The 13,493-nt window shown below is 48.7% G+C and overlaps 1 protein-coding gene across 3 annotated transcripts in view; it reads left to right on the forward strand.

Annotated features, from left to right (window-relative positions):
* Nucleotides 1–212: 212 nt before the first annotated feature.
* Nucleotides 213–13,493, forward strand: part of LOC143936255 (uncharacterized) — a 39,758-nt gene continuing 26,477 nt past the window's right edge. The window contains exons 1-2 of one of the 3 annotated variants that reach the window (XM_077460691.1): nucleotides 223–488; nucleotides 5,826–5,903. In XM_077460691.1, coding sequence (XP_077316817.1) covers nucleotides 384–488; nucleotides 5,826–5,903 — 183 coding nt within the window. In that variant the 5' untranslated portion in view covers nucleotides 223–383. Of the gene's footprint in view, nucleotides 489–5,825; nucleotides 5,904–13,493 lie in introns of all 3 variants that reach the window. The other 2 variants (XM_077460694.1, XM_077460692.1) reach the window with 2 other exon arrangements.

Genomic DNA, 13,493 nt, shown 5'->3' on the forward strand with positions numbered 1-13,493 from the left:
AACACCTGACCCATTCCGAGGGGCCGATCCCCCACACCTGACCCATTCCGAGGTGCTGATCACACAACACCTGACCCATTCCGAGGGGCCGATCACCCACACCTGACCCATTCCGAGGGGCCGATCTCGGTCGGTATAAAGGTCAGCTGTGTGCCTTCCATTCCTCTCACATTCATTAACAGAAATATTTAGGAAACTTCCCGATGAGATGTCCAGGAGAGTCATGTGACTCCAGTATACAAGCCGTCCTAATGGCTACAGGTGTCCAGAGGTAATAAGAGGTTAATAGTGGGCGGGGCTGGAGCCGTCAGGTGTGTTGAGGAATGTGGACAGGGAGATGGGGAAGTTAAAATTTACAAGGAAGTTCAGAGACTTTTCTGATAATGGCTTCGGAGGATCCCCCGGCAGAAACCTCCCCCGATACGCTGATCCCCGTCCAAGAGAACCTGTCCTTCCAGAGCTACCTCCGCAAGAGGAAGGACACCATGGTAAGACCATCTCTACGGAGCCATGCTCTGCAGATCTCTGGGGAGTGATGGGATAATCTGCAGAATATATCAATATGGATCTGTCAGGAGGGGAGGGAGCGATGCTCTGCAGATCTGTAGAGAGATCAGTGATTGGATAATCTGCAGAATATATCAATATGGATCTGTCAGGAGGGGGCAGGGAGAGAGCGATGCTCTGAAGATCTCTGGGGAGTGATAGAATAATCTGCAGAATATATCAATATGGATCTGTCAGGAGGGGAGGGAGCGATGATCTGCAGATCTGTAGAGAGGTCAGCGATGGGATAATCTGCAGAATATATCAATATGGATCCATCAGCAGGGGGAGGGAGCGATGCTCTGCAGAATATATCAATATGGATCTATCAGAAGGGGGAGGGAGCGATGCTCTGCAGAATATATCAATATGGATCTGTCAGGAGGGTGCGGGGAGGGAGCGATGATCTGCAGAGAGGTCAGTGATGGGATAATCTGCAGAATATATCAATATAGATCTGTCGGAAGGGGGAGGGGAGGGAGCGATGCTCTGCAGATCAGCAGTCAAGCACAAGCGCACAATTCATGATTTTATAACACAACACAGACTGTCTCTTCATGCTGGAAATCTGACCAACAGCCGACTGTAACTCCATTCTAGCAGAGTTGGTGCCTGAGAACCGCGTCCTAGCGGAGCACCGAGCCCGTCAGCGAGGGGGCGGCGGCCTAGCCGTGATCTACAAATCTCACCTCACAAAACCAACTTTACGGAGCTCCTTTCCCTTCATGGAAACACCAACACTTCAATGTCAAACACCACAGGACACCCTTCACATACTACTGTGCTACAGACCACCGGGGCCAAAGACACCCTTCACATACTACTGTGCTACAGACCACCGGGACCAAAGACACCCTTCACATACTACTGTGCTACAGACCACCGGGGCCAAAGACACCCTTCACATACTACTGTGCTACAGACCACCGGGACCAAAGACACCCTTCACATACTACTGTGCTACAGACCACCGGGACCAAAGACACCCTTCACATACTACTGTGCTACAGACCACCGGGACCAAAGACACCCTTCACATACTACTGTGCTACAGACCACCGGGGCCAAAGACACCCTTCACATACTACTGTGCTACAGACCACCGGGACCAAGGACACCCTTCACATACTACTGTGCTACAGACCACCGGGACCAAAGACACCCTTCACATACTACTGTGCTACAGACCACCGGAACCAAAGACACCCTTCACATACTACCGTGCTACAGACCACCGGGACCAAGGACACCCTTCACATACTACTGTGCTACAGACCACCGGGACCAAAGACACCCTTCACATACTACTGTGCTACAGACCACCGGGACCAAGGACACCCTTCACATACTACTGTGCTACAGACCACCGGGGCCAAAGACACCCTTCACATACTACTGTGCTACAGACCACCGGGGCCAAAGACACCCTTCACATACTACTGTGCTACAGACCACCGGGACCAAGGACACCCTTCACATACTACTGTGCTACAGACCACCGGGACCAAAGACACCCTTCACATACTACTGTGCTACAGACCACCGGAACCAAAGACACCCTTCACATACTACCGTGCTACAGACCACCGGGACCAAAGACACCCTTCACATACTACTGTGCTACAGACCACCGGGACCAAAGACACCCTTCACATACTACTGTGCTACAGACCACCGGGACCAAAGACACCCTTCACATACTACTGTGCTACAGACCACCGGGACCAAAGAGACCCTTCACATACTACTGTGCTACAGACCACCGGGACCAAAGACACCCTTCACATACTACTGTGCTACAGACCACCGGGACCAAAGACACCCTTCACATACTACTGTGCTACAGACCACCGGGACCAAAGACACCCTTCACATACTACTGTGCTACAGACCACCGGAACCAAAGACACCCTTCACATACTACTGTGCTACAGACCACCGGGGCCAAAGACACCCTTCACATACTACCGTGCTACAGACCACCGGGACCAAAGACACCCTTCACATACTACTGTGCTACAGACCACCGGGACCAAAGACACCCTTCACATACTACTGTGCTACAGACCACCGGGACCAAAGACCCCCTTCACATACTACTGTGCTACAGACCACCGGGACCAAAGACACCCTTCACATACTACTGTGCTACAGACCACCGGGACCAAAGACACCCTTCACATACTACTGTGCTACAGACCACCGGAACCAAAGACACCCTTCACATACTACCGTGCTACAGACCACCGGGGCCAAAGACACCCTTCACATACTACCGTGCTACAGACCACCGGGACCAAAGACACCCTTCACATACTACTGTGCTACAGACCACCGGAACCAAAGACACCCTTCACATACTACCGTGCTACAGACCACCGGGGCCAAAGACACCCTTCACATACTACTGTGCTACAGACCACCGGGACCAAAGACACCCTTCACATACTACTGTGCTACAGACCACCGGGACCAAAGACACCCTTCACATACTACTGTGCTACAGACCACCGGGACCAAAGACACCCTTCACATACTACTGTGCTACAGACCACCGGGACCAAGGACACCCTTCACATACTACTGTGCTACAGACCACCGGGACCAAAGACACCCTTCACATACTACTGTGCTACAGACCACCGGGACCAATGACACCCTTCACATACTACTGTGCTACAGACCACCGGGACCAAAGACACCCTTCACATACTACTGTGCTACAGACCACCGGGACCAAGGACACCCTTCACATACTACTGTGCTACAGACCACCGGGACCAATGACACCCTTCACATACTACTGTGCTACAGACCACCGGGGCCAAAGACACCCTTCACATACTACTGTGCTACAGACCACCGGGACCAAGGACACCCTTCACATACTACTGTGCTACAGACCACCGGGACCAAAGACACCCTTCACATACTACTGTGCTACAGACCACCGGGACCAAAGACACCCTTCACATACTACTGTGCTACAGACCACCGGGACCAAAGACACCCTTCACATACTACTGTGCTACAGACCACCGGGACCAAAGACACCCTTCACATACTACTGTGCTACAGACCACCGGGACCAAAGACACCCTTCACATACTACTGTGCTACAGACCACCGGGACCAAAGACACCCTTCACATACTACTGTGCTACAGACCACCGGGACCAAAGACACCCTTCACATACTACTGTGCTACAGACCACCGGGACCAAAGACACCCTTCACATACTACTGTGCTACAGACCACCGGGACCAAAGACACCCTTCACATACTACTGTGCTACAGACCACCGGGACCAAAGACACCCTTCACATACTACTGTGCTACAGACCACCGGGACCAAGGACACCCTTCATTTTCATTACACCTATTATCGAAATTCATCTCTACAGACACCTTGAAAACCAAAAATCTCCTGCTACTTGGGGACATTAATCTCTGGGCAAACGCCTCCCAGGACACCATCACTACCGCCTGCATCAACCAACTGGAAGCAGTAGACCCACAGCAACTGATAAATGCTCCCACGCATGCTTCATACCCTCGACTTCACCTTCAAACAAAACATGGATATTAACACACTGGATAACATGCCATTGCCTTGGACTGACCACCACGGGATCAAATTCAAAATAAACATCACTTGCCGAATACCAACACACTCAACGACAACACACTGGCAAGATCACAGAAGAAACGATACAACTCTTCAGAACTGCACTATCCAACAAAATATCGGTGTCAACCCAAAACTACTCAGCAGACATTGTCACACCAATACGCAGACCACCCACCCGCAAAAACTATTCCGGCTGGTTCAATGACTCTCTTACATCACTGAAACAAGAACATAAAAGAGCTGAAGGAGAAGGAACCCAACAATGGAAAACCACACAAATTACAAATCACTCACCACAAGATACCACAAAGACACCTTCTTCATAAGCAAAGAAAGAACATTTCTCCAAAATCATCTCAAAAGCCATAAACCGCCCTCGAGCACCCTTCAAACTAGTCGCCCAGACTATGAACCCCACCACTTGACAAAATCGCAGCCATTCGGGAAATAATTCAGCCGATCATAGCAAGTAACCCCACTCGGCCAGAACAAGAAGGAAAAAAAACACACAAAGTTTCTACAACCACCGAGATTCACTCCGGTCCCAATCACCATGGACACCACCAAAACCATCATCCGACTTCACAAATTCCCTCCACCGAGGAATTCCAAAATACCAAATTTCACGTCTACAAACCGTCCAGAACACAGCAGCCCGACCGGTAACTGGAAAAAACCACGGGAATCAATCGCCCCGTCCCTGAGGACCCTCCATTGGTTGGTAGCCGTGAAGGACCGAGTTCCATTCAACCCTCTGCCTCCCTCATAAATGTGCACAAGGAAAAGCCCCGCAATCCCTCTGTGACAGAATAAAGCCCCCCCAACCCCCCCCCCCATCAACTAACCAGAACCTCCTCCACATCCCCAACACCCGTTATAAATGAAAAGGAGAACGAAGGTTCGCAGTCAAAGGACCACGGCTATGGAACGTTCTACCCACGGACATCCACCCGGAGGAAAACCATCTGACCTTCAGGAAGAAGCCCAAGACCATCTCTTCTGAAGACCCAGATGACACTGGGGCAAAGGTGTCCTGAGGAGATTTAGTTCACATATGTAGCTCTATACGAGGTATTCATCCAATCAGATCTGTAGAGAGGTCAGTGATGGAATAATCTGCAGAATATATCAGGAGGGGGATGGGAGGGAGCGTGTTGTCTGTTCCGTGTCCTCTCCCCGTGTTGTGCGTCCCGTGTCCTCTCCCCATGTTGTGCGTCCCGTGTTGTGCGCCCCGTGTTGTGCATCCCGTGTCCTCTCCTCGTGTTGTGCGTCCCATGTTGTGCGCCCCGTGTTGTGCATCCCGTGTCCTCTCCCCGTGTTGTGCGTCCCCTGTTGTGCGTCCCGTGTCCTCTCCCCTTGTTGTGGGTTCCGTGTCCTCTCCCCGTGTTGTGCGCCCCGTGTCCTCTCCCCGTGTTGTGCGCCCCGTGTTGTGCATCCCGTGTCCTCTCCCCGTGTTATGCGCCCCGTGTCCTCTCCCCGTGTTGTGCGCCCCGTGTCCTCTCCCGTAGCACTGGGCCATATCTGTGACTTGAAGCCTCCTAGGTAACGGATCTCTGATGGATGGATGAAGCAGAGGAATAGTCCTCTTCCCGCCCCTCCCCCCTCCGCACTATTTTTTTCTTCATTGCTTAGTTTTCTCTTTTACAGAAATTTAATTGGGCGAAATATTGGTTCAAACTTCAGAACACGACGCTGTATTTCTACACCAACAAGGACCAGCAGGAGGTGAGAAAAGGGAACATACCTTAGTATTCTCTATTGTCGGGGACACCTGAGAACCGGGGGGTGGTGACAACTGAGCTTACGCTGCTCCGGGTATCGAGTGCATGACACACAGAGCGCAGGGGTCAGGAGTAACCAATGAACTGAGCGCAGGGGTCAGGGGTAACCAATGAACTGAGCGCAGGGTTCAGGAGTAACCAATGAACTGAGCGCAGGGTTCAGGAGTAACCAATGAACTGAGCGCAGGGTTCAGGAGTAACCAATGAACTGAGCGCAGGGTTCAGGAGTAACCAATGAACTGAGCGCAGGGTTCAGGAGTAACCAATGAACTGAGCGCAGGGTTCAGGAGTAACCAATGAACTGAGCGCAGGGGTCAGGAGTAACCAATGAACAGAGTGCAGGGGTCAGGAGTAACCAATGAACTGAGCGCAGGGGTCAGGAGTAACCAATGAACTGAGCGCAGGGGTCAGGAGAAATCAATGAAAATAATTCTGAGGTCATAGTATGTGAGGTTAAAAAAGACACAAGTCCAACCTATGTGTGTGATTATATGTCAGTATTACATTGTATATCATGTATGTTGCGGTCTTTCAGGTGATTCTCTAATAGTTTCTTGTTTCTTGAAAACTATCGATGCCCCCCCGCTGAGACCACCGCATGTGGAAGGGAATTCCACATCCTTGCCGCTCTTACAGTAAATAACCCTATACATAGTTTAATCACTTCAATACCGAACGTCTCCCCCCCCCCTTTCCTGCCCAGGACAATTCTCAGCTTTCAGCGCTGTTACACTTTGAATGACAATTACGCGGTCATACAACACTGTACACATATGAAATTTTGATTTTTTTTTTTTTTATCACAAATAGAGATTTCTTTAAAATTAAAAAAAATAAAAAAATAAAATGAAAAAAACATTGATTACTGTGTAAATGGGCGAGGAAGGGGTTAAATGTGTATCCTAGGGAGTGATTCTAATTGTAGGGGGCGGGGACTCACAAGGGGAGGAGATCGGTGTTCCTCTGTACTGGGAACACAGGGATCGGTCTCCTCTCCTCTGACAGGACGTGGATCTGTATGTTTACACCCCATCATTGCACACACAGATCCACGTTCTGCTGTGTTACCAGGCATAGCGAACACCGGGCACGTGCATTGGGCGCCTAGTGACGCGGTGCGCCCCCTATAGGCTCAGAAAGTAAAAGACGTCATATGACGGCGACCCAGAGGGACAAAAGGGTTCCTGTCGCCGTCATATCACAATGCGAGGCAGGGAAGTGGTTAACGTTAAACCTTTTCTTCTAATTTTAATGAGTGGCCACGAGTCTTAAACTCCCTTCAGCGAAAGTTTTCTCCCTATTGTGGGGTCACCAGTCCAGTATTTATATATTGTGGGGTCACCAGTCCGGTATTTATATATTGTGGGGTCCCCAGTCCGGTATTTATATATTGTGGGGTCCCCAGTCCGGTATTTGTATATTGTGGGGTCACCAGTCCGGTATTTATATATTGTGGGGTCACCAGTCCGGTATTTATATAATGAAATCATATCCCCACTCAGGCGTCTCTTCTCCAGAGAGAATAAGTTCAGAGCTCACAACCTTTCCTCATATCTAATATCCTCCAGACCCTTTATTAGCTTTGTTGCCCTTCTTTGTAGTTGCCCCATTTCCAGTACATCCTTCCTGAGGACTGGTGCCCAGAACTGGACAGTATACTCCAGGTGCGGCCGGACCAGAGTCTTGTAGAGGGGAGAATTATCCTTTCATCTCTGGAGTTGATCCCCTTTTTAATGCCAATATTCTGTTTGCTTTGTTAGCATTGCTGAGCCCATCATCTACTAGGACCCCCAGGTCCTCCTCCATCCTACACCCCCCAGAGGTTCCCCTCCCCCCAGTCTATAGATTGCATTCAGATTTTTTCCACCCAAATGCATTATTTTACATTGATCCTCATTTGCCATGTAGTTGCCCCTCCCCCCCATTCATTTGTTCAGATCTTCTTGTAAGGTTTCCACATCCTGCGGAGAAGTTATTGCCCTGATTAGCTTAGTATCGTCCGCAAATACAGAGATTGAGCTGTTTCCCTCCATCCCCATCCTCCAGGTCATTTATGGACAAATTAAATAGGATTGGTCCCAGCACAGAACCCCGGGGGACCCCACTACCCACCCCCGACCATTCCGAGTACTCCCCATTTATCACCACCCTCTGAACTCGCCCTTGTAGCCAGTTTTCACTCCATGTACTCACCCTATGGTCCATGCCAACCAACCTTATTTTATACAGTAAACGTTTATGGGGAACTGTGTTGAAGTCAAATGTAAAATCCAGATACACCACGTCTACGGGCCTTCCTTTATCTAGATACACCACGTCTACGGGCCTTCCTTTATCTAGATACACCACGTCTACGGGCCTTCCTTTATCTAGATACACCACGTCTACGGGCCATCCTTTATCTAGATACACCACGTCTACGGGCCTTCCTTTATCTAGATACACCACGTCTACGGGCCTTCCTTTATCTAGATACACCACGTCTACGGGCCTTCCTTTATCTAGATACACCACGTCTACGGGCCTTCCTTTATCTAGATACACCACGTCTACGGGCCTTCCTTTATCTAGATACACCACGTCTACGGGCCTTCCTTTATCTAGATACACCACGTCTACGGGCCATCCTTTATCTAGATACACCACATCTACGGATCTTCCTTTATCTAGATACACCACGTCTACGGGCCTTCCTTTATCTAGATACACCACGTCTACGGGCCTTCCTTTATCTAGATACACCACGTCTACGGGCCTTCCTTTATCTAGATACACCACGTCTACGGGCCTTCCTTTATCTAGATACACCACGTCTACGGGCCTTCCTTTATCTAGATACACCACGTCTACGGGCCTTCCTTTATCTAGATACACCACGTCTACGGGCCATCCTTTATCTAGATACACCACATCTACGGATCTTCCTTTATCTAGATACACCACGTCTACGGGCCTTCCTTTATCTAGATACACCACGTCTACGGGCCTTCCTTTATCTAGATACACCACGTCTACGGGCCTTCCTTTATCTAGATACACCACGTCTACGGGCCATCCTTTATCTAGATACACCACATCTACGGGCCTTCCTTTATCTAGATACACCACGTCTACGGGCCTTCCTTTATCTAGATACACCACGTCTACGGGCCTTCCTTTATCTAGATACACCACGTCTATGGGCCTTCCTTTATCTAGATACACCACGTCTATGGGCCTTCCTTTATCCACATACACCCCGTCTATGGGCCTTCCTTTATCCACATACACCCCGTCTACGGGCCTTCCTTTATCTAGCTGGCAACTCGCCTCCTCATAGAAGGTTAGTACATTGGTTTGGCAAGAACGATTCTTCATGAATCCATGCTGATTACTACTAATGATACCGTTCTCATTACTAAAATCTTGTATATAGTCCTTTATCATCCCCTCCAAGAGTTTACATACTATTGATGTTAGGCTGACTGGTCTGTAATTCCCAGGGATGTATTTTGGGCCCTTTTTAAATATTGGTGCTACATTGGCTTTTCTCCAATCAGCTGGTACCATTCTAGTCAGTAAAAATTAGGAACAATAGTCTGGCAATTACTTTGACTGAGTTCCCTAAGTACCCTCGGGTGCAAGCCATCTGGTCCCGGTGATTTATTAATGTTAAGTTTCCCAAGTCTAATTCTGTCCTCTGATAACCATGGAGGTGCTTCCTGTGATGTGTCATGGAGGATAAACACTGCAGTTTTGGTGACTGAAGCCCCCCGATTCCCTCGTGAAGACTGAGGAGAAGAATAAATTCAATACCTTTTTGCTTCCCTTTTTTTACTGTTTATATACTTAAAGAATTTCTTGGGATTTTTTTTTTTCTCTCCTCCGCTTTGTCTTTCATGTTCTATCTGTCGTCCTTATTGCACCCTTACATTTCTTGTTGCATTCTTTATAATGTCTGAATGCTGATGATGATCCCTCAGCCTTGTATTTTTTGAAGGCCTTCTCCTTTGCTTTTATAGAAATTTTTACATTGGAGTTAAGGAATCCAGGACTTTTGTTCGCTCTTTAAAATGTATTACCCAATGGGATGTATTGGCTAATGCCCTTATTTAATATGCTCTTAAAGCAAACCCATATCTCCTCCGTGTTCTTTGTTGCTAAGATTTTATCCCAATTTATGCCTTCTAGTAAGGTTCATAGTTTAGGGAAGTTGGCTCTTTTGAAATTCAGTGTCTTTGTATTCCCCTTATGTTTCCTATTTGTGTGACTTATACTGAAGCCAATTGACCTGTGATCGCTGTTCCCTAAATTGCCCCGTATTTCCAGATCCGTGATCAGGTCTGTATTGTTGGTAATCAGTAGATCCAGTAACGCTTTATTTCTGGTTGGTGCATCTACCATCTGATCCATAAAATTGTCCTGCAAGTCATTTAGGAACTGGCAAGCCTTAGATGAATGCTGCTAATCCAAATTGTGATAGATCAGTCTTCCCCTCCTCCCTCAGGTTAGGGGGTCTATAGTATACTCCCAGTATTATTTTCCCCTTAGCTTCATCCCTTTGGAGCTCAACCCATAAGGATTCCACCTCCTTCCTAGCTCCCTTAGTGATGTCATCTCTCACATTCACTTGTACATTATCCTTGATATATAGGCATACCCCTCCCCCTTTTTTACCCTCTCTATCCTTGCGATAAAGGGTATACCCCTGAATGGTTGCCAGCCAATCATGAGAGCTGTTAAACCAGGCCTCAGAAATTTCCAAAAAATCCAAGTCCCCCTCGTACAACAGTATCTCTAGTTCACCCATCTTGTCCGCCAGGCTCCTGGCATTGGTGAACATGCCACGTAGTTTAGACCGGTCGCATATTATCCTCTTATTGGGTGTTCTGAGATTGCAACTAGGACTTGCTACTATACTTACCTCGGGTTTATGTGCTTTGATCAACCTACCACTAATGCCCCCCCAATATTGCCCTCTGGAATATGTTCCACGCTGACTATCTCTACCTCTGGACCCTCCCCCATCGCCTAATTTAAAAACCCCTCTAACTTTTGAGCCATCTTCATTCCCAGCTGATCTGCACCCTCCTCATTTAGGTGCAGTCCGTCCCTTCTATAGTACTGGTGATCGACTGGGCAGTCGTCCCAGTCCTCCAGGAACCCAAACCCCTCCTTACTACACCAGCCCCTCAGCCACTTGTTTACTTCCTTAATCTCCCTCGGCCTCTCTGGTGTGGCTCCATGTACCGGCAGTATTCCTGAGAATACCACCTTTTGAGGTCCTTTTCCTCAATTTAGCTCCTAAGTCCCTAAAATCGTTCTTTAGGACACTCCATCTGCCTCTGACTTTGTCATTGGTTCCAATGTGCTCCATGACAGCTGGGTTTTCCCCACCCCCTCCCAGTAATCTGTCCATCAGATCCGTGATGTGCTAAACCAGAGCACCCGGTGGACAACATACTGTTCACGCTTCAGGTCACTTAAGGAGCACATTGAAGGGCAAATGTATAAAAGACAAAAACAGAACATTCCAAAGCTCAACTCCCCAACCAGTCTGCTGACCAACCAGATTAACCTGTCCAACTGTCTGCAATAAAAACAGGGGGTTAGTTAGTACAAATTTGCAAACGCATGCATAAGCTGCAAGGCCTCTTCACGGCACCCTGTGTACGCTTGCAGTCCTAAACTCTACTGAATTTATGAGCATCTCCACAGTGGGAGGACATGCAATCAATGGATAGATGAGGGGCAGGTGGGCCTGGAGGCAGCCCAATACCCCTTAAACATACATGGGATGCCCAGCACGGAGCACAGTGGCAGCAAAGGTGCCCAGTGTTTGCCCAGACCATATTTACACCAGTAACAAACAAATGGCCCCCGTCCCCATCTATAACTGGCCTTCATAGCAAGGAGCACATGGAAGGGCAAATGCAACACAAAAGACAAAAACAGAACATTCCATGGCTCAACTCACCAACCAGTCTGCTGACCAACCAGATTAACTTGTCCAACAGTCTGCGTTTAAAAAGAGGGTTTTAGTTAGCATCCATTTGCAAACGCGTGCGTAAGCTGCAAGGCCTCCTCAAGGCACCTTGTGTCTGCTTGCAGTCCTAAACGCTACGGATCCCTGCTGGGGAGGGAAGACCATTTACTCCACTCTGGCTGACTGTTGAGGAGGAAGAATGACCACCTCCTCTCTTGAACTGCATCTGCCGCCGGGGATGAAAAATCAACACCTTCTCGCCCCGGGCCTCCGGAACGGCCAGGGGTGTGGGATCGAGGTCTGTAACACTCTGCTCTGATATCAGCTGTTACGCTGGGAAGCAAAATGAAAAGTTTTGTGGCCTTACACAAATCCTCCCGGACCACCGATTGGTCCAGGCAGAGGTCAGCAGCGCTCTGCATTGGTGCCAGTGCTGCTGCTGAAAGCTCACTGGGTTGTTCCTCCTCAGCAAAAAAGTCTCTTAAATCCCCAGTCTCTGGAATTGCTGAAAATCCAGGCCATAGGCTGGCAGTACTTGGAGCCAGTGCCAGCGCTTCGGCAGGTGAATCCTAATCCATAACATCCATGGGTGCCCAGGCATATTGTTGAGCTTTGTACAGTCCTTTTTTTTTTATATGCTTGTTCCAGCTCCCATTCTTGTGTTACTATAAAATACAAGTCCTTTCTCAATCCAGGCTCACTGGGAAGTTCCAACTCCCTAAAATTTTGGATGTCCTCCCCCCCATCCCCATTCCACTGCACTACCAAAATGTGGATCCTCCTGAAGTGTCTCAAATATCCATCCTGGGCCGCGGTAGTGGTAGCCTTCTATGGGATCAGTGTTCTTCATCTACAGACACACATGGGTAGCACACCATTGGGGCTCCCGATACCCATTGTTCAGCACCAGTTTTGTCTAGACAAGCCTTTCCAGCTCCGTCGGCCATTCCTCCCAAGGATGCTCTCTTAGCCCCTGTACACAAGGTCGGACATTCTGCCAACCAAATCCATTGGATTTTGTCCATCGGATCTTGTCCGAAACTGTTGCATACACACGGTCGGACTAAGTTGTCGAAAAATCCGATCTTTCAGAACGTGATGACGTAATTTCTTTACGATGGGACTACGTTCAGGCTAGTAGCCAATAGCTTTGATGTAGGAATTTGATCTGAGCATGCGTGGCACTTGGTCCGATCAAAATTCTCTACACATGATCGGAGTATGTCCGACCGGCCCAGTTGGTCGGAAAATATTTCCAACATGTTGGAAAATTGGGTCCGACGGATATTGAGATGGAATCAGTCCGATGCAGACCACACACAGTCGGATTATCTGACAACACGGTCCGATAGGACACATTCCGACGGATTCTCCGACCGTGTGTACAAGGGCTAAGGAATGGTGTACAGCACTTCATCTGCAGCCAGAACCACTCCATGAATTTGGAAGGACCTTTCCATAATAGTTTTTCTCCACTTGCAGAGTCTCCATCCAGAGCATCCTGGGCAGAGCCAGACTCTCCTTACTGGGTGAACATTTTTTGCATTTGGCAACTGGAATTCCACTTCC

Source organism: Lithobates pipiens, unplaced genomic scaffold, assembly GCF_037356315.1.
Source record: "Lithobates pipiens isolate NorthernLeopardFrog02 unplaced genomic scaffold, aLitPip1_a1.2 Scaffold_28, whole genome shotgun sequence".
NCBI classification, from domain to species: domain Eukaryota; kingdom Metazoa; phylum Chordata; class Amphibia; order Anura; family Ranidae; genus Lithobates; species Lithobates pipiens.